The following is a 22,825-nucleotide window of genomic DNA, read 5'->3' as shown; positions in this document are numbered from 1 at the left end:
AGTATTCTTGCCTGGAGAATCCCCATGGACAGAGGAGCCTGGTGGGCTACAGTCCAAGGGGTCACAAAGAATCAGACACAACTGAGTAACTATGCACAGCACAATGTGATTCTTGGCACCAAGGAAGGAATCATTCATGAAAAAAGAAACCAAACTTTTCACATTTGCAATCTGAATTGATGCTATTTACAATATATTAATTATTAAGGTAATTTTATTTTAGTGAATCAATTTTTAGCCTCTGATCAATGATATATATTTCTATGCATCTTAAAAGAATATTTGAAGGTAGATTTATTAAAACTCTGGTAGGATACATATTGTTTCTATAACTTTAATGTGACCTACAGATACAATAAATAGAAAAAATATATTACTAATTTCCTTGACAGATGCACATTAAAATTTCCAGAAATGCATATAAAGCAGCTTGTTTCTATTAAGCAGATGCACTTGGCATTCACAAACAATAGCCTGAAGCACCTTATCATATGATTGCATTTAGATATTTAATCACAATAACCATTTATGTGTAAAACCATACTAATTTAAGGTAAATGAAAGAGTTGTTAGTTGCCAAACTATCATCATAAATAACTGAAATCAAACAGATATCACAAACAGTTTGCTGACATATTGTCCCTAACTTCAAAAAAATTAGAAAGTCAAGATATAAATATGAAGAATGCTTAATCTGTGTTTCAGATTTAGAAGTCCTTTATCTTCATTAATTATATAATCATTCTTTTATTTTTCATTCCCTTTTTTTCTGTCTCAAAAGATGTACTAAGGGTACAAATCTAAAGACATTGACTCATCTATACTGATGTATACCTCCCTTACATGAACCTTCTTTATAACACAAAACAATTCATTTACTTATGTTAGTTGATTATGCCAAACACTCATCTTTCACAAACAAAAAATATATCAAGTTAATTATATATTTATATTGTTAGTTGTTAACTTAAAGTGATGCATTTTCAGGCCAGTCATTAAATAAGTTCTTCATGCTTTTTCCAAAAGATTCCAATTTTACATGTATTCATATAGTGATAATAGTTTACTGGGCATCAACTATTTATTCAATACTAAGTACTGTGCACTCATGATCATATTAAATCTTAATAATCTATTTATGAAATGAGCATCATTATCCCTATGTGAATTAGAGAGCTCAGACTCAGGTGATGAGGTGAAGTGCCCCAAATCAGCAATTAGTAAGAAGCCAAGACTTGAATTAAGGCACATATGAAGAATACTGGTCTGCACTCTTTCCATAGATGATGTTGGAAATCTCAATAAGTTTCAACTACTGGGATTTTTAAGGCTATGCAATTAGAAGATCCCTTAGATATTTTTCTCAAAGAGATAATGTGTATCAATAATAAGAGTAAAACAATAGCAACTAAATTTTTTTGAGTTCCCATTTATTTTTTTTCAGCCATTAAACCAAAATCCCTTTTAAGAAACAGCATATAGTTAACCACTTAGCAAAAAACAAAACAAAACAAAAAACAGCCATCAACACTGGTAATTAGAGTGAAAGACATTTCATTGTGGTAGGATATCTTTAATGTAAAAGTAGATTTAAAATATTTTGTCAAAGTTTTCTGTGAATATATAATTAAGATCTTTAAGAGAAGAAAATAAAATTAGTAAAAATGTAGGGTTGCTTTTTGTAATGGCAAATACTCATTCCTTTCCCTATCTCTAAAAATTTTACATTTTAAAATATACTTTTATAGTAAATTCAAATTATCAGTTTGTATAACGTAATTATTTCACTCGATGAATTAACTTTAATACCACCTTTACTTTAAGGAAAATTGGTATGATAATTGGAGAGAAGGTACCAACAATTAATTAATTAATTAGAACTTAATTATATTTCTTTTGCCTATCTATAGTTTATCTTAACTGCAGATGAGTAAGAAGAGAAATAAGAATATTTAAGATAATTAACAACACAACATTGTAAAGCAATTTTCCTCCAATTAAAAAATAAAATTAAAAAATGAAGATAATTAAAATTTTAAAAATGAAAGTTTTTGAGTAGTAAAGTAACAGAAGGATTTAAGTAACATTTCTATATTTTTATTTAAGAAAAAGAACAACTCACTTGAAAACTGAATTGCAAATCCAGATTTGCTGATATAAAAATCTGTGTCAAACTGAATGGTCACTACGTTGAGAGTGCTATGGATTCCTTCGGGAATAAGAGACCCACTAATTTCCTTTAAAAGCATCTCATTTTCAGGTGGACCATCCCAAACTCGGAGTATATCATGTGATGCTTCCGTATCAAAAGCAAGAAACTGCAGGCTGTGGGAGAACCATATATCTCTGATTATTTTAAACATGGATCCAGTTTTAAATAAAGAATATAAAATATCTTTGCTTATACTAGATATTTTTTATTCTATCAAATAAAATGAATAATGCAAAATGGGTATGTAAACAATGCATTTTTATTGAACAGTATAATTTTTTAGAATATGATTAAATATACTATTATATCAATTCTGCAAATTATGATTCAATTTAGGAATTTTTGACTTTAAGATGGTACAGAAGAGATACACATTTAGTAGAAACTGTACTCTGAATTTTGATCTTTTCCCAGTTGTGATACTCTCTCATGACATTGGGCAGTGCTAGGAAACTAAGTTCCCAGTCAGTCACAAGATCAAAAAAAAAACAAGCTACCAACACATTTACAACCATAATGCACTCATAAAACAGTTCTGTTTTTCATTTTCAGTATAGTATTCAATAAAATTACATGAGATATTCAATACTTTATTATAAAATAGACTTCAGGTTAGATGATTTGCCCAACTGTAGACTAACAGTAAATGCTCTGAGCATGTTTAGTGTAGGTGAGGGTGAGTGATGGTTTTTGGTAGATTAGTTATATTATATGCATTTTCAGTTTATGACATTTTTAATTTATGTTCAGTTTATCAGCATGTAACCCAAGGAAGACCTACCTATACATTCTTTTCAGTGTTCATGACTTAATTGTGGCAATGACAGGTGACATTTAAGAGGAGCTCATATGTGCCACACACTGTGCAAAATGCATTACATCTATTTTCTTCCTTTAATTATTATAATGATTCAGTGAAGCAGGAACAATTTTGATCTCAACTTTACGAAAAGTGGCAAGTGGGATTCAGATTAAATAAGATTGCCCTAAGGGTGGCAGAGTCATGAATTGAACTCAAGTTATCTAATGCCATAGTATATGTTACTGCCACTGTTATCAATTTTTTAGTGTGCTTGTTTTATAAGAATCAAAGATTTACTCCACAAATGCAAAAACAGTTTACATTCAAAAAAGAAGTAAAGTAAAAGGAAACTTCCTGAATGTGAAAATGGCCGCTCACCACAAAAATGCACACAAAAGAAAAAAATTGCTTCATGTTAAATCTATTTTGCTTTAGTCTAGACAAAATTAATATCAGATTTTCTTGTGCCTAATCCAAAAGCTAAAAATCCAATTATATCAACACACTCAACTCTCTTCACCACCCCCATATATATATATATATATATATATATATATATATATATATATATATATATATCACATCCATGTTTGATATGTGAATTGTCACAGTTTTAAATCTGGGTTACAATTTAATATAACAATTCTTCTTTAATTTTTAAAAATCTCAGAATTCTGTTGAATTTACAGCATCTTAATTCATGAAGCATTAGAAGAGTAGAACTCTCAAGCAGCAGGAAAATTCTGATCTTTTGTGCCCTCTTCTAACTGAAAAGCTTCTAAGGGGCTATATGAACCAATGCTGTGGCCTATGAATTAGTATGTCATGCTTATCAATACTTTCTCCCCCAATTTTATAATAGATAAAAACCATGTTTTTCTTTACCAATGGTAAAAAAAAAAGAAAAATTTTAATATTAATTACATATAGGGTCTGATCAGGAAATTCAGATTCCTCAGTCATTTTGAAAAGATAAAATCCATTTACCTGACAATGTTTCCTGGATCTACCTCAATCATCCACATGCAACGCAGATTATTGTCATATGGAAAGGGATAACCAGGAGATAAAATTCTTCCTGATGATTCTCCTTTAAAACGACCTCCACATTCAGCTAGAAAAAATTAATCCAATTTAAGTCACAGTTTAATCTTTCTAAACATCTACAAATTTCTTGAGGATATATTTTTCACCTGAAGGAAAATAAGGATTGATTTCTTCTCTTATTGAAAGTATATATGTGTATATGCTTTCTCAGATTAAGGTGTTAATTAAAGTAACAACACATTGTACAATAAAACAAGAATCTCAAGTTAGATCATATAAATGATAATATAATAAGCCAATTAGGGAATTTTAAAAGTACACACTCAAAAGCTCAGAGTTTAGGCTTCAAACTTTTTAAGATGTATGGCAAAATAATGTTAATGTAACAAGGGGAAACAGATGGCAAGTTGCTCCCTTATAGCTGGTTGTAGGCTAACTAATTCATCATCTTACTACCTTACCTCTAAGCTTTACTGCAGGTCCCTCAGGCCTTCTAAATTTCATTGTCCTCTTATTCCCCTTTCAATCACTCTAAACTCTTTTGCTTTTAACCTCCTCAAAGTCAAAGTGGCATTATCATTAGATTTTACTTCAGTTAAACCTGGTTCCGTTTTGATTTAAAGTGGTCTCTAATTTTTATAAAATTCACCAAATTAAAAATGTAAACATCATCATACAATATAATTAAAAATAGATCTTTTGGGGAATTCCCTCTCTATCTTAATAATATTTAATGTATTGGGAAATCTGGAATGATTTTACATTGATAAGCCAATAATCTAGAAAGAATCCTCTTGCTAGAGGAGAAATGAAGTAGTTTACTTAGTATATTACTCTACTTCTCTACATCCTAAAAACCACAAGGTGTGATAATATATTTTTGAAATTTCTCCAAATTACTATACTACCAAAAACTAAAACTAAATCCAAGGTAATTTACTTTCTGCTTATATATTTGAATATATTACTACATTTATTTTTCCTGTTCTCTGCAGTGTTATTATCTTACTCAAATGCAATGCTGAACTAAACATCTTGAATTTTTGTTTTGTTTTGATTATTAGAACAAAGGTCAGAGACAAAGTTTCAGCACTCGGAAAAGACTGAATAACAATGGAATATCATGGTTAAAATTTGTAGGCTCTATTCATATAGATAAAATTGCTTCAAAGATTTTAGATGTTATATTTTAGTATAATATTAAGGTTATTTTTATGCGTCAACTTGGCCAAGTTGTAGTACCCAGTTATTTTATCAAACACTAGTCTAGGTGTTGCTATTTATAGACCTGGTTAACATCTATAATCAGCTGACTTTACCCTTGATAATGTGGGTAGCCTTCATCCAATTATTTGGAAGGCCTTAACAATGAAAACTGAGTTTTCTGAAAAAGAAGATTTTCCCTCAAGACTGTATCATTAATTCCTGCCCTAGTTTCCAGCCTTTTGATCTTCCCTATGGAATTTGAACTTGTAAGTCCCCACAACTGCATGAGTTAATTCCTCAATATATTAAATACATTTCTTGATAGATGATAGCTAAATAGATCACATATAGATCTACTAATTCTTTTTATTTGGTGAACCCTGACTGATATATACACCTATAGAAGACTAAGCAAGTTTATTTTGTATTGTAACATTAATTTAATTTATAATAATAAATTTTTTATTTTAAAATAAATAAAATATATATAGTTAAGAAGTAACCATCACTTACTGTGGTTTTTCTCATTTTATAACAAGACCTTTGTTGAACAGCCTAGAATGCTGTAACTGTAATAATTCATTTTTCTTCATTTTTAATGATTTATTCACTATTATTGACATATTTCTGAGGAGAACAAATTTGATACTTCATTCTGCCAGACTTGTCCTTTTTTATACAATCCATGAGGTTCTCATGGCAAGTATACTGGGGTGGTTTGCCATTCACTCCTCCAGCGGATCCCATTTGGTCAGAACTAGCAGCAATGACCCAACTGTCTTGAGTAGCCCTACACAGCATGGCTCATAGCTTCATTGGCCTATGCAAGGCCCTTCACCATGACAAGACAGTGATCCATGAAGGGATTACTATGATGTTGTGGTCAGTTATTCTAGAGCCAGACATTCTAGAGTGCGAAGTTAAGTGGGCATTCGGAAACACTGCTGTTAATAAATGGGTTCCAGTAGAGCTATTCAGAACCCTAAAGGATGATACCCTTAAAGTGATGCATTCAATATGTCAGCAATTGTGGAAGACCGAACAGAGGCCACAGGACTGGAAGCGGTCAATCCTCATCCCAGTTCCCAAGAAGGTAGTACTAAAGAATGCGTGCTAAAGAATGTGCTAGCCGTCAGACAATTGCACTCATCTACCATTCTAGTAAGGTCATGCTTAATATCTTGCTTGCTAGGCTTCAGCATTATGCAAACCAAGAACTTCCAGTTGTCTAAGCTGGGTTTAGACAAAGAAGAGGAACCAAAGATCAAATTACCAACATTCACTGGATCATAAAGAAAGCAAGGGAATTCCAGAAAAACATCTATCTTTGTTTCACTGACTACACTAAAGCCTTTGACTGTGTGGATCATAACAAACTGTGGAAAGCTCTTAAAGAGGTGGGGATTCCAGACCATACTACTTGTTTCTAGAGAAACCTGTGTGCAGGTCAAGAAACAACAATTAGAACCCTGAATGGAACAAACTGTTGGTTCAAGATTGAGAAAGGAGTACAACAGGGCTGTCTGCTGTCCCCCTGTTTGTTTAACCTATATGCTGAACACATCATGAGAAATGCCAGGCTGGATGAGTTACAAACTGGAGTCAAGATAAGCAGGAAAAAAATCAACAACCTCAGATACGGGGATGATACCATTCTAACGGTAAGCTCCGGGAGAAGGTAAAGGACAGGGAAGCCTGGTATGCTGCAGTCCCTGGGGTAGCAAAGAGTCAGACATGACTGAGCAACTGAATAACAACATTCTAATGGCAAGAAGCTAAGAGGAACTAAAGAACCTGTTGATGAGGGTGAAGGAGGACAGTGAAAGAGCTGGCTGAAAACTAAAGATTAACAAACTAAGATCATGGCATCCAGTCCCATTACTTCATGGCAGATAGAAGGGGAAAAGGTGAAAGTAGTGACAGATTTCATCTTCTTGGGCTCTAAAATCACTGCAGATGGTGACTGTAGTCATGAAATCAGAAAATGATTGCTTCTCAGCAGGAAAGCTATGACAAACCTAGATAGTGTGTTGAAAAGCAGAGACATTACTCTGTTGACAAAGATCTGTATAGTCAAGGCTATGATCTTCCTATTAGCCATGTACGGTTGTGAGAGCTGAACTGTAAAGAAGGCAGAGCACCAAAGAATTGATGCCTTCAAACTGTGGTGCTGGAGAAGATTCCTGAAAGTCCCTTGGAGAGCAATGAGATCAAACCAGCCAATCTTAAGGGAAATCAACCCTGAATACTCATTGTAAGGACTCATGCTGAAGCTGAAGCTCCAGTATTTTGGTCATCTGATTCAGACAGCTGACTCATTGGAAAAGTCCCTGATGCTGGGAAAGATTGAGTGCAGTAGGTGAAGAGGGCATCAGAGGATGAGATGACTGTATGGCATCACTGATGCAATGAACATGAACTTGGGCAACATTCGGGAGATGGCGTGGGACAGAGAGACCTGGCATGCTGCAGTCCATGGGGTCGCAAAGAGTTGGACATAACTGGGTGACTAAATAAAAACAACAATCTGCCAGATTAATTTTAAGCAACTCCAAGAACTGGATGTTTGGGAATTGATTTTATATTGAATTTAAACATAACTCTTTCTCCATATTTCTTTGTTACAAATATTACTTGGCTATTTGATTTCAAATAAACCAGTGTGATATGCTGTAACATTGGCGTTCAAATTCTGTCAGAAGTCTTATGTTTACAGATAAAACTGAAGGTGCGAAGGTTAAATACCTCTAGCTATGGTGCCTAAAAATTATTTTTTGTTTGCTTAATGTATAAGCTAGAGAAACATAATTACCTAGAAAAATCCATATAATTAAGAAAAAGCTTCTTATTTGGCCAAGGCAAAAATATAACCATAATAGATAATTAAGGTTAATAGGAATGGATAATTATGATTTTAGGCCAAGTGGTAAAGCTGTTACTTATTGACAGTAAAGAATACCATCTTAAATAGAATTTCATCTTCTATTGTCATGAAAATCATCAGCATGACACATTATGTGTCCAGCTGTTTTAAGCTTTTATTCCTGATCATCTATCATTTAAAAAACAAAAGTCACCCTTCTCATAAAGCTTGAGCAGTGGTATTACTAAATTTTGACTTGGCAGATTCATAAAGTGCATTGATTTGTCACAAAATAATTAAATCTTCTGATCCTAGATCAAATGTTCTTCTATTTGCATGAAGTCTTCCAAAAAATGAAAATGTCTTCAGCTCGATTCAACATATAAAGAAAAAAAATATTTTTTAATGTATTAGTTTGTGATTTTAATTCTACAGACAACATAGCAAGTCAGTATTTTTAAGTTTATAGTTTTGTGCTATTGAACGCCTTAATGATTTTCTAAATATATTTGATATTCACACCAAAGAATATAACTTCAGAGAGAGTTAATCAGTGTACATTTTTCTCACAACCAATGCCAGCAGGTTGGTTGTTGGTTATATTCCAGAATTCTAAGCTTTGTCAATTTAAGTTGATTGTTATTTTAGGTTTATCCTCATAATCTATCGAAAATTCAGATGCATCTGAAAGGAAAGCAGTATAATTGCATTTTGGTTGGATAAAAGAACGTTTGTTTTCTGCTCATCAATGTTTTAACAAACCAATAGAAGTCTCATATCATCGAAAACATTGCAATTAGTTGCAAGACCTCTAATAACTAGAATTTCATTTCTTTCCTATTTGAAGTCTATCAAGTTTTGTGAAAATTCCTGTGTTGACTATATCCATTAACAAACATTAAAATATACCTCAAAATGTTCAGGTCTCCAAATTCATAAAATTGTATACATTAAATATGTGGAATTTTTCAATATGAATTATATCTTAATAAATCTTTTTTAAAAATTAAGTCAATTTTATCCATATGAGCCTGACACAAAATGGATTTGGGCCACCACAACCACCATTAAATAAGAATAATTAAAGAAACTTGTTTGTTCCTCTATTGAGGACTTTGTGTTTTGTTTAAATGTTTGTTTGTTTGTTTGTTTTTCATTTTGTTGTCCTAGTAATCCATCCAGTCTGGCACCTATACTGGGACCAAAAGAAAAAAAGCAGAGGTCTTTATCAACACTTTTCTATCCACCCTCTTTCTTACACATGCTCAGTTATTTGTTAATTGATTTATGGGATGGTAGTAATAAAATTCTTCTCCAGCTATACAAAGAGAGAAAATGATCATTCTGTAATTTCATGTAGGCAATATATCTTATATGACTAATTCTCACATGCCTTTTATTATTGAAATTCATTTAATTATGTTACGATACATAAAATAAGGAAAACAGATATACTTTCTTAGTTTTTGAAAAGGTATGTATATAGAGAAAGTCTTTGAAGTTATTGAGAATATTTAGTTTTTTTAATCTGCCTTTATACCAGCATAAGCATTAATTTTGTATATTAAAACAAATCTGGTCAATGAGATTCAGTAAATGTGTATGATTAAGAGTTTCAACATATTTTGTAGAGACTTAAATTTTATATCAAGATAGGATAAATATAATGACTTCATAAGAACTATTTTTTGCCCGAAAAGAGAAGGTACTCATTGATTATGGAAAGAATCCTCTGACTTACCACAAATTTGAACAACATATTCATTAACTTTTTGATTAAGGTATGAGTTGGGTGTGGACAAATAAAATAACTTGAAAAGGTACAGTATATTTTGATAACACTTCCATAGAAATATTGCATGAAAACCAAAAAAAGTATCCTACCAATACAGGATGGCAGAGGATAGTCCCATGCCCTTCTCTCCCCTGTCATGCACTTGAGAAGGCTGCTTCCATGGAGAGTGTAGCCTGGATTGCATCCATAAATGATAGTGCTACCAGCAAAATGCCCTTGGTCGCTGATTTTGTATCCAAATTGTGGGATGCCAGGATCCTCACAATGTGAAAGTTCAAAACCTATGAGAAGAATATAAATTTATTAAAGACAAAATTTAGCAGGAGGATTTAAAACAGTACAAATCATCCCTTTTACTGGTTTTAATATGATTACATAGTTTTTCCTGTTTTATTACTTAAAATATTTAATTTTGATAGCATACAGCTTCCCTGGTGGCTCAGAGGTTAAAGTGTCTGCCTCCAATGCGGGAGACCTGGGTTCGATCCCTGGGTTGGGAAGACACCCTGGAGAAGGAAATGGCAACCCACTCCAGTATTCTTGCCTGGAGAATCCCAGGGACAGAGGAGCCTGGTGGGCTACAGTCTACGGGGTCACAAAGAGTTGGACACGACTGAGCGACTTCACTTACTTACTTACTTACTTACTTACTTACAGCCACCAGAGAGAGTTTTTTTTTCCTCAAAAAATTAAAATTTGTCTTATTATTCAAATTTAGCAATGATACCCCATGGTCTCTATGACTGTATCATAACGTGTTATAGTACTAACATTCTTGCCTGCTTCAAGCGATTTGCAACTAATAAATTCTGACCAATGTAACTATTAGGATCAAATCACGAAAAGTTTAAAATTCATTTAAAATATGTGAAACCACAACTGTTCAGGTAACAAATACGTCCAATGCAAACATAACTTTAGATTGCTTTACTTTTATAGTCTTGGAAGAAAATGAAATAGACATATTTAAAATGACTAGCAAGAGTTAATATAACCCAGTAATCAGTCTGAAGAACTCTGAATTTTTATATTCTGCCTTCAGAATACACAACTCTCAAAATTTCTCACAAGGAAAAAAAAAGTAGTTCATAAAAATAAATATTTTTGATTTCTAAAGAGTTGGGGCTTTCCACATGACTTTAGCTGGAAGCTTGTGATTAAGAAGATATGTTTATATGAGTAGTGAGAGAATTCCAGAGAGATTAAGGTACCTCTGGAGGGGATCTGTGTTTACATCTTAAGGAAGAATGAGACCCAGGACTTTACAGAAATCTCTAGATTATAAAAACTGGAGACACAGGAGGTTAATCTGACTGTTGAAACCCTAAATTTACATTACTAAGGTTAGCATAAAAACAGAATTATTTCCATCCCATCTCCAAAGAGCAAAAGTTTTCCTTCCTCCTTTCAGGAGAGGAGAGAGAGAGAGATAACTCTCTCAAGCACAGCAAGTCCATTTTTCTTATTCTCTGTCCTTGGTCATGTGGTTAAGTTTTTCCATCTGATTTTCATTGTGTTACTACAGAGGTAAGGACTAGGTCAAAGGGATGCTGACATACTTACTACTACTACTATTATTATTATATTTAATTCATCAATTCTATCACTTAAATAAGAATTAATCTCTTTAGATCCAGTATACGTACTGTGCCTATTCAGAATAAAATTAATAAAGGTGAATATTAAAAATGAAACAGTCATAGCACAATTTGCTCCTAAGATCCTGAAAGAACTAGAAAAGGGTACTTCAGACGGTAAATCAAATATGACACTAGTTACAAAAATCTAAATCTTCTAGCTATAGAATTCTTCTGTACTTAGTGTTTTATAAATTCTATAAATGTAAGTTAAATGATGGGCTCCCTTGTGACAAAATGGCAAAGAATTTGACTGCCAGTGCGGGAGACACAGGTTTGATCCTTGAGTCAGGAAGATCTTCTGAATAAGAAAATGACAACCCACTCCAGTATCTTTGCCTGGTAAATCCCATGGACAGTGGAGCCTGGCAAGGCCACAGTCCATGGGGTCACAAAAGAGTCAGACTTGACTTTAGCCACTAAACAATAATAACAAGATAAATGATATAATGATATAATGTGACAAAGATAATTAACTGTTTGTTATCGTTCAGCCACTAAGTCATGTCCAACTCTCTGCGATCCCATGGTGTGCAGTGTGCCAGTCTTCCTTGTCCGTCATTATTTCCCAACTAGACGTTAAATTATATCAGTTATAACTTCTGAGACTAGAGGACCATGATAAAATTCTAGATAGCTTCATGGATGAGGGAAATCTATGATTCTAAGACAAATAATATTGGAGAAGAGAATAACTTTTGTGCATCTTAAATCATATGATATTCAAAAAGAGATCTGTATGTTTTTTGTGGGCATAGATCCTTGACCAAATTAATCTAAATTTGAACTAGAATGCAAAAAAGCATATTTTAGCTCACTGATGTCGTCATTAATTTGTAGTACTGACTTCCCAGAGTGTCAAAACAAGCATACAATTACCAGAAATGTACAGCTAAAAGTACCAAATTTATACTTTAATTTCTGTAGGCTGAGGGCTACCTTAGCTCTTGGAGAACATAAGGAGCCTCCTCTTAGTCTCTTTGAAGGGTTCTTCATCTTTCCTTTCTCTGCCAACCAATAGAACTATTTCACATATCTTCATTAATTTACAATCATTTGTTTATTTTCTTTTTTTTCCTATAGATTGGGCCTATTTCACTTTTTTCTCTTTCCCCCAAAGCCTTCACAGCACAAAATCTGGCACATAACAGATGTGCAATAATGTTCATGAATGAATGCTATTCTCAGGGCAGTTATCTCTAGGTGACATCTGAAAAATAAGCTAAAGTAATTTTGATGAAATTTATGATAGACTTAAAAAAAACTGCAGGAAACTCCTGTATGGATTAATTTGTGACAACCTCATTTGGGTGGAAATATGTTAAAATAAGGCAAATGCAAACAGCTTCAAACAGAGTCATACAAGAGGTCAGAGGTTGCTGAGCAAGTCAGTCTTGCAATAACAGAAGTAGAAACAGTAGAAGTAGTAACAAAATTTTTAGGACATATTTTGTATGACTCTGTAAAGAGTACGTTTAAAATATCTCTGCTCAAAAGTATCAAGCTTGAATTCCTTCTACCAGACATAATATTCAGTTTATTATTCAAGATTCAGCCACTTTTGAGTTTTCCCATGTATCATTTATCAAAGTAAAAGTGGAAATCAAGCTCTCTTTTTAAGGTTTATTACCAAATTCATCCTCCTTTAATTTGAATGTTCTGTAAATGTGGTTGGCAATTGCTGGTGATGAGGTATAATGGAGACACTCTTTGCAAATTAAGATAATTTATAATACTTTGCATTGTAGATGAAAATGCACATGGACAATAGAATGTAAGCTACAAAGCACAACACAATTTAGTCCAATTTGGTGGAATTATTGTTGCTTATTCATAAATATTCAGAAGTGCCTTATCTTTATGGAAACATTCTGCTGCCAGTCTTTTCACTGAAAAGCTCAAATACATGAAAATGACAATTAAATAAAGATGTGTATGAAAAACCATATACTATAAATATTCACCATTCCTTGTGTAATTTGATACTGTGATGAAATTAAAACTCCTGGAGCAAAAATCAACTGGAGATTCTCATTTATCTAAATCTTTTTGACTTTCTGAATAACTTAAACTGAGTTCTAATTTCCTTCCTGCCATCATAAAGCAGAAATCTTCTTTAAAGATTCCTAACATTTGAAAATTACTATTTGATATCTATAAGAGAAGAGAAAGATATAAAAACTTCATCATCTGGTTCTATTGATAGCTGCTTCAGATTAATAGTAATATTAGTTCAGATTACTTTTCAGATTAATATTTATACTAATTGACTCATATTCACATTAATATTGTTATTCATAAATAATGCTCAGTTCAGTTCAGTTGCTCAGTCATGTCTGACTCTTTGTGACCCCGTGGACTGCAGCATGTCAGGCTTCCCTGTTCATCACCAATTCCCGGAGCTTACTTACTCAAATTCATGTCCATTGCATTAGTGATACCACCCAACCAAATCATCCTCTGTCATCCCCTTCTCCTCCCACCTTCAATCTTTCCCAGAATCAGGGTCTTTTCAAATAAGTCGGTTCTTTGCATCAGGTGGCCAAAGTATTGTAGTTTCATCTTCAGCATCAGTCCTTCCAATGAATATTCAGGACTGATTTCCTTTAGGATTGACTGGTTTGATCTCCTTGCAGTCCAAGGGACTCTCAAAAGCCTTCTCTTATACCACAGTTCAAAAGTATAAATTCTTCAGTGCTCAGCTTTCTTTATAGTCCAACTCTCACATTTATACACTACTACTAGAAAAACCATAGCTTTGACTAGACGGACTTTTGTTGGTAAAGTAATGTCTCTGCTTTTTAACATGCTGTCTAGGTTGTTCATAGCTTTTTTTTCAAGGAGCAAGTGTCTTTTAATTTCATGGCTGCAGTCTCGATCTGCAGTGATTTTGGAGCCCCCCAAAATAAAGTTTGTCACTGTTTCCACTGTTTCCCCAACTATTTGCCATGAAGTAATGGGACCAGATGTCATGATCTTAGTCTAATGCTAAGTAACTTAAAACTCCATTTATGTTTGGTTCTAATTCCTTTCTAATTCCTCTACTGAGAACTACCAAATATTCTGAGTTAGTATATTATTTTTACATATAATTTACATGTTTTTGTTGTTGTTTAGTCTCCAAGTCATGTCCAACTCTTTGTGACCCCATGGATTGTAGTCTGCCAGGCTCCTCAGTCCATGGGGTTTCCCAGGCAGACATACTGGACTGGATTGTCATTGCCTTCATCTCCTGCATTGGCAGGTGGATTCTTAACCACTGAGCCATCAGGAAAGTCCAATTTATATTTTAAAACATCTATATTTCAATGAACAATATATAGTATGGTTTGTAAGCATTTACACATTTTATAAATTATATAATTAAAATAACATTCTTTTGAGGCTTTATTTTTTTGTGTGCATTGTGTTTCTACTGTTACATTTACACACACATACACTTACACATATAGTTTACTCATTTTAACTACCAGTGATATTCCATTGGATGTATACCCTGAAATTGATTTACTTATTCTCCAGCTGGTGGGTATTTGTATTGTTATATTGCTTACATTATTCACTGTTATAAAAATGCTACACTTCCATGTCCTCATTTGCACATATGCAAGTGTTTCTATGGGTTATGTATCATGCAGGGATTCAAAGATCAATTTGAATCAGTTCTAATGAGGTGGATAAAACTGGAGCCTATTATACAGAGTGAAGTAAGCCAGAAAGAAAAACACCAATACAGTATACTAACGCATATATATGGAATTTAGAAAGATGATAACAATAACCCTATATACGAGACAGCAAAAGAGACACAGATGTATAGAACAGTCTTTTGGACTCTGTGGGTGAAGATGAGGATGTGATGATTTGAGAAATTATCATTGAAACATGTATATTATCATATGTGAAACAGATAGCCAGTCCAGGTTCGATGCATGAGACAGGGTGCTCAGGGCTAGTGCACTGGGATAACCCAGAGGGATGGGATGGGGAGGGAGGTGGGAGGCGGGTTCAGGATGGGGAACACATGTTCACCCATGGCTGATTTATGTCAATGTATGGCAAAACCACTACAATATTGTAAAGTAATTAAAATAAATAAATAAATAAATAACAAAGATAATTTTCTCAAGAATAAATCAAAATCTGTTAATCGGTCTTGACCTATTGAAAGAAAATAGTTCAATCTCTGCCTCAGTATAATTTCTGTTCAACTTATTTATGAATATTGTGTATTCACATAGGTTGATGTTCTATCTGGTTAGTAAAATAGTAATAATAACTGTGTGCATGCTAAGTCATGTCTGACTCTTTACTACCCCATGAAGCCTGGCAGGCTCCTCTGCTCCTGGAATTCTTCAGGCAAGAATACTGGAGTAGGTTGCCATGTTCACCCTCCAGGGGATCTTCCCGACCCAGGGATCAAACCAACATCTCTTATGTCTCCTGCATTGGCAGGTGGATTCTATGCCACTAGTGGAACCTGGGAAGCCCATGAAAAAACAAGTGATATTATTAAATATACTAGTTTGTGTCTTCATACATTTGTATATCATTCTGGGATAGTGGGATCATACATTTGTGCACCATTTTTAAATTTGTACATCACACATGTGTATATCAGTCAGGGATATAGTGGGATTTAGCTTTGCCTGAATGTTAAATTTTACCATCAGCCATTTAGTTTATGAATAATTGGTACAGGTGGCTCAGAGGGTAAAGTGTCTGCCTACAATGCGGGAGACCCGGGTTTGATCCCTGGAGAAGGAAATGGCAACCCACTCCAGTATTCTTGCCTGGAAAATCCCATGGACAGAGAAGTCTGGTAGGCTATAGTCCATGGGGTTGCAAAGAGTCAGACATGACTGAGCGACTTCACTTTCACTTTCAGTCATGTCTAAAAATGAATTTTACTAGATATCACCAAATATCTCCTATGTGACTATACCAATTTACCCCAAAGTTCATGAATTTCAAGTTCTTCCAATTATTATAAATATTTAGTATCATACTGCTTTTTGATTTTGACCAATTTTAGGAGTGTGCAATAGAAAAGTATTTTGACTTTAATTTTCATTTCTTAATTTCTATCAAGCACTTTTTGTCTTTGATTATTGTACTGGAATATCCTCTACTGTGATTTTTTTTTTTTTGCCCATATGTTTTTCTGGGCTATTTTTAAATTGATTTGTAGGATTTCTTTCTATGGAGTATATGTTTTTCTGTGCTGTGTTGTACTTATTTGCCCAGTCGCCTCCAAGTTTTTGCAGCCCTATGGACTGTAGCTGTCAGGCTTCTCTATCCGTGCAGACTCTCCAGGCATGAATACTGAGGTGGGTCACCATGCCCTCCTTCAGGGGATCTTCCCAACCCAGAGATAGAACTCAGGTCTCCCACATTGCAGGCAGATTCTTCACCATCTGAGCCACAGGGTTTTTCTACTATATTGTAAATATCTCCTTCTAATTATATATCATTTAAAAAGCTTGCTAGCAAAGGTCCGTCTAGTCAAAGCTATGGTTTTTCCAGTAGTCATGTATGGATGTGAGAGTTGGACTTATAAAGAAAGCTGAGCACCGAAGAATTGATGCTTATGAACTGCGGTATTAGAGAAGATTCTAGAGAGTCTGTTGGACAGCAAGGAGATCCAATCAGTCAATCCTAAAGAAATTCAGTCCTGAATATTCATGGAAGGACTGATGCTGAAGCTGAAACTCCAATACTTTGACTACCTGATGAGAACTGACTCATTTGAAAAGACCCTGATGCTGGGAATGAATGAAGGTGGGAGGAAAAGGGGACAACAGAGGATGAGATGGTTGGATGGCATCACTGACTCAATGGACATGAGCTTGAGTAAGCTCTGGGAGTTGGTGATGGAGAGGGAAGCCAGATGTACTGCAGTCCATGGGGTTGCAAAGAGTCAGACATGACTGAGCGACTGAACTGAAAAAATCTTGTTTATGGTATATTTAGCTAAAGAGATTTGTAAAAAACATAATAATAATGACTGGGACTTATTTACTGGTCTTCAGTAAAACAGAAGGCATTTGATATTTTCAGTTGCTAAAATTCAGTACAAGAAATTAGAGGGGAAAATACAAAGAAATGCAGAGAGTGTGAAGGTCAAGGATCACTGCTGGCTTTCAGGAATCCAGCAATTCAGGGAAGCTGCCACCACATACAAGCACCTGCCAGTGCCACACTCTTGCGTGAAAAATAATGGCTTCTTTATCCATCCTGTCTTTCAGCTCTCACCGGATTACCTTTAGTTCGTGGAATCCAAGCAGAGGTTTTAGCTGGCAAGGGCAGGAGATATGTAGTTGCCAGATTTTTAGACTCTACACTTAAAAGAAGTGCATAGAAGGGCATGGATGCTACTGAGTACTAACAGATTTTTGCTTGTCTATCTTCTTTGAGAAATCTTTCTTCACATTAAAGACATAGCTACTGTAGGTCACATTTTTTTCTAAGCATTGTAAAGTTTTGACACTCACATATGTCTTCAATCTGCCAGAAGTTAACTGTAAAAATGTGTATGTTAGTAGGTCATTAGATATTTAAGTTCAAAATTTACAAAACTTTTGGGATGTGAAGGTTATAAAAATGGCTTGTTATTCTAACATGAAGAAATTATATCCAATATTGTATATATAAATGACAGGTAATCAAGAAATATTTCTTTAGCATTTTAGTTAGAATACCTTGTTCTATATAACGCAGCCTTAGTCAATACTTCATTTATCACCTCATTAATTTTCTTTTTTTTATTTTTTATTTTTTTTATTTTTTATTTTTTTTAAATTTTAAAATCTTTAATTCTTACATGCATTCCCAAACATGAACCCCCCTCCCACCTCCCTCCCCATAACATCTTTCTGGGTCATCCCCATGCACCAGCCCCAAGCATGCTGCATCCTGCGTCAGACATAGACTGGCGATTCAATTCACATGATAGTATACATGTTAGAATGTCATTCTCCCAAATCATCCCACCCTCTCCCTCTCCCTCTGAGTCCAAAAGTCCGTTATACACATCTGTGTCTCTTTCCCTGTCTTGCATACAGGGTCGTCATTGCCATCTTCCTAAATTCCATATATATGTGTTAGTATACTGTATTGGTGTTTTTCTTTCTGGCTTACTTCACTCTGTATAATCGGCTCCAGTTTCATCCATCTCATCAGAACTGATTCAAATGAATTCTTTTTAACGGCTGAGTAATACTCCATTGTGTATATGTACCACAGCTTTCTTATCCATTCATCTGCTGATGGACATCTAGGTTGTTTCCATGTCCTGGCTATTATAAACAGTGCTGCGATGAACATTGGTAATTTTCAATATTTAAAGAGTAACAGAAGTGCTAAATGTACCTGTTAAGTTTACAGGATATAGATTCAAATAGACTAACTTTGTTGCTTCCTTATAATTCATTTATTTTCTACTTGTATTTGCATTAAATAAATTATGAGTAGAGTTAGCATTAATAGGATATCTAATTATTTTTCATTGTTAACATTGCCAAAACTTTATTGGCAACTAGAGTTTAAATAGGGTAATTTATATTTATAAAGCTAGTATACAAGACATGCTATCACAAGTTGGCTATTGCTCGTCTTTAATTTGAATACAGAATTTGAAATGGACATGTTCCATGTGGATTACCAAATTATTTCAAGCAACAAAACTCAAGAGCTAAGAACATATAAATATATCTGAACAATATCCTTGGGATAATGGACATTTCTCAAATGGGCTTTTTAGAAAATTAAATGTGCAGAGGTGACAACAAGAAGGCATCTGAGCGCAGAGGTAATGTCTAACAAATGGGTATCATAAACATTTGCCAGATCAACTTTTGAGAAGACAATGCTATAATCAATCAAAAAGGTGTACTTTAGTTTTTCAATGGATGGTTGGTTAAAATACCCAGTTCCTTTCTATTGAATGAAAGTGGGATAACTATAAATGAATACAGCTAGTAGAATCTTCAATGAAGAATATTTTGAAGACATAAAGTTTAAAGATGTCATGAACAATAGGCCTAAATCATTCTTTGATAGTGAATTTGGCCAATAACAAATTATTCAGATTCTTGAGTATAAAAGGACAGAAATTTATTTAGGAGGAATCACACTAACATTTTAAAAAAGTATTATATTTTTTACATGTAGTTCAACAACAAAAATGTAAATTCATGGAATTTTAAATATAAAATATCCAAAACTTATATGGAGATAATATAGTATAGTGATTACGTTTGGGAATTCTATAGGCAGAGCTCCTCAACTAAATTTCCATATCTGCATTTATGAGGTATGTCACCTTGGGCGAGTGACAACTTTTCTGTGCTTTGTTTTTCCTCCTCTCACTGGGGATAATAATACTTCCCTCATAGTTACATCTGTATCTGCTGCTGCTGCTAAGTCGCTTCAGTCTTGTCTGATTCTGTGCAACCCCATATATGGCAGCCTACCAGGCTCCCCTGTCTAGTTGATAGTAAATAAATGTTAACTATTATTTTTCACTGATATTTAATGTTTAAATAATGTTAAATATCTCTGTGTGCCTTTTAAATAAAATCTAAGTCCCATACTATAGTCCACCTCACCCTTGTCTAGCTTCAATCTTTACCTCTCATTTTGTATAATTCTCCTTTCTTTTCTTTTGCTAATACAAGGTGTTTTATTTTTATATTTAATTTTATTGAAAAAATCTATATATTTTATAATCATTCTATTTAATTACATTGAATACATATAATAGGTTTTAAAGTTTCTGATTTAATATAAAATTTCTAAAAGAAGAATAATCCACCTTGATGTTTCTAAATTTATGGAAAAAACATGTTTATAAAAATTTTCTTCACAAAATTTCACAAGGGCACTTAAAACCTAGGAAGATAATGGTTAAGGCATGGAATTTAGAAAAATGACTAATCTAAAAATGTCAAATTAGCCAGTTAACTTTTTCACAAAGTGATTGCTTTTGCATTACTAGTGTTTTACTCTTTTTTTAAAAAATTTAAATTTATTTCAGTGGAGGCTAATTACTTTACAATATTGTATTGGTTTTGCCATAATCAACATGAATCTGCCATGGGTGTACACATGTTCCCAGTCGTTTACCCCCCTCCAACCTCCCTCCCCATACCATTCCTCTGGGTCATCCCAGTGCACCAGCCCCAAGCTTTCTTATCCACCTCCAGCCAAATAACTCAAGCTGAAGCCTTCTCTTAGGCCTTTGTATTTGCTGATCTATCTGCCTACAATCTGCTACTCTCAGATTATAATTCAGATTATAATACTCTCTTATTATAATTCAGATATCAAATCAGGTGATACCTCCTGAGACACAGTTCTTGAATAAACTGGATATAGTAGACTCATCTTCCATATTATGTATCCTATCACCCTATCGCAAATTATTTCTACATGCAGTTCTTTTATCTTTTGTTAACATTTTTGTTTTCTGCCTTGTCTCACTAAAACATTGACTCCATGTGAACAGGAACTTTGTCTTTAGTGTTCTCTTCATCCCCAGAGCATAAACAGTTCCAATGGAGAAAGACAAAATTTAAACCTATGATTCAATGAATAACTTCTATGTTGATAAGTTAATTCCAATAGAGGAATAAAAGAGAAGACAAGATTTATGGACCAAAAAAGGAGCGACATTTCTACAGCTCAGCCTTCAGAAAGAAATACAGTGAAAGACATCAGATTAAGGAATACATTCTTGAATGTGTATTGAGGGGCTGAGGGGATCTGGCTAGAGTAACCTATTAAGTTCTGCCCACTTCTATTATTGAATTATCCAGATCAGAGTGATGTATTATGGAGGATATATTACTGAGATCCTAATTTCTGATCTGCTCTTCTAACTTTAGAACAAGGCAATGGTAATTTTCTCTCACTGTACTTCCCTACATTGTCCAGGAAAACACAACTACAGATTTAATTAATTTGTGTTGTATAAAGCACTTGAAAATATGTCTCATCTAGAACTTTGGTTGGAATAAATTTCAGATTTCTCGAGGGCAAGCGTAATTATTAGCCATTTTTGAAACGAATGGAAGAGTGGTTTAACTCAAGGAGGGAGTTAATTCTGAGAGGCTGGAGGGATGGAAGAGCAATTGGATTCCCTAATGTTAGTCATTAGGGAATGTTGACTTCCCTGGTGGCTCAGACGGTAAAGCGTCTGTCTACAATGCAGGAGACCCGGGTTCAATCTCTGGGTTGGGAAGATCCCCTGGAGAAGGAAATGGCAATCCACTCCAGGACTATTGCCTGGAAAATCCCATGGACAGAAGAGCCTGGTAGGCTACAGCCCATGGGGTCGCAAAGAGTTGGACTTGACTGAGTGACTTCACTTTCACTTAATGTTAGTCAAGGTCTGACCAAGTTTGTCACAGATGTTTTATATCCAACCCATGTGGCCATCCACGCTTCATTTCTCTAAATCAATTACAGTTGACTAAGAAACTAATTTTGGAGAAGAAGGATATCTGTACAAAAAACTAAATAAGATTATTCTTCACAACTCTGAAGGATGAAGACTGAAGAGATTTAATTTGCTTCAGAAAAGTAAAGGAATGGGACATTTTCTTCCTTCAAATGTGGTGTAGCATTTTCATACCAGGTATGTTATAATTTATTTATTGGTGAAGGAAAGACAGAGAAGCTCATGGTCTTCTTAGTAGAGTATAACTAAAACTGTTGATAATGGGTGAACCAAATGCTTTTCCTTTCTAGGTACTCAAGGGTCTCTGTACTTTCCTGATACCACTAATCATAGAGGCATCTATTAATACAATATCTTTTAACATTTTTTTTGGAATATCTGTTACAGCTGTGCATCATAGGAGACACTGTACACTGTCTTCTCAGTCTATCTTTTCTTCTCCCTCATGAATAAAATCTTGATTTTGCTTCCAGCAATAACTGAAGCATATCAGGCAGTAGTATATCATGATAGTCAAATAATAATCCAATACTTTAGTCTGACAAATACTTCATTTTTCCAGCTTCCCTTGCTGGGAAATTTATCCATATAGCCCTATTTTGGACAAAGAAGGATAACAGAATGTCTGACACAAGTTTTGCATTCCTGATGAAAGGGACATATATGGTAAACAGTACCTCCTTCTTTTTGCCTTGAATATGCCCAGTGTTAAAGTAGCCATCTTGCGACCATGTCACAACAATCATGAGAACAAAAAGTGAACATAGTAGGAATGCCATAACAAAAAAGGAGCATGGCCCC

General features: G+C 34.1%; 1 protein-coding gene across 2 annotated transcripts in view; it reads right to left on the bottom strand.

Annotated features, from left to right (window-relative positions):
- CSMD3 (CUB and Sushi multiple domains 3) overlaps positions 1–22,825 on the bottom strand; it is a 1,383,361-nt gene that overhangs the window by 312,570 nt on the left and 1,047,966 nt on the right. For both annotated transcript variants that reach the window (XM_069601113.1, XM_069601114.1), the window contains 3 exons: positions 10,015–10,206; positions 4,002–4,128; positions 2,123–2,325 (listed from right to left, as the gene is read on the bottom strand). In XM_069601113.1, the coding sequence (XP_069457214.1) occupies positions 2,123–2,325; positions 4,002–4,128; positions 10,015–10,206 (522 nt within the window). The remainder of the gene's footprint in view (positions 1–2,122; positions 2,326–4,001; positions 4,129–10,014; positions 10,207–22,825) is intronic.

The sequence above is a fragment of the Ovis canadensis genome, chromosome 9, assembly GCF_042477335.2.
Source record: "Ovis canadensis isolate MfBH-ARS-UI-01 breed Bighorn chromosome 9, ARS-UI_OviCan_v2, whole genome shotgun sequence".
NCBI classification, from domain to species: Eukaryota; Metazoa; Chordata; class Mammalia; order Artiodactyla; family Bovidae; genus Ovis; species Ovis canadensis.
The sequence above is the reverse complement of the archived record's forward strand: the minus strand, read 5'-3'. Positions and strand labels throughout refer to the sequence as shown.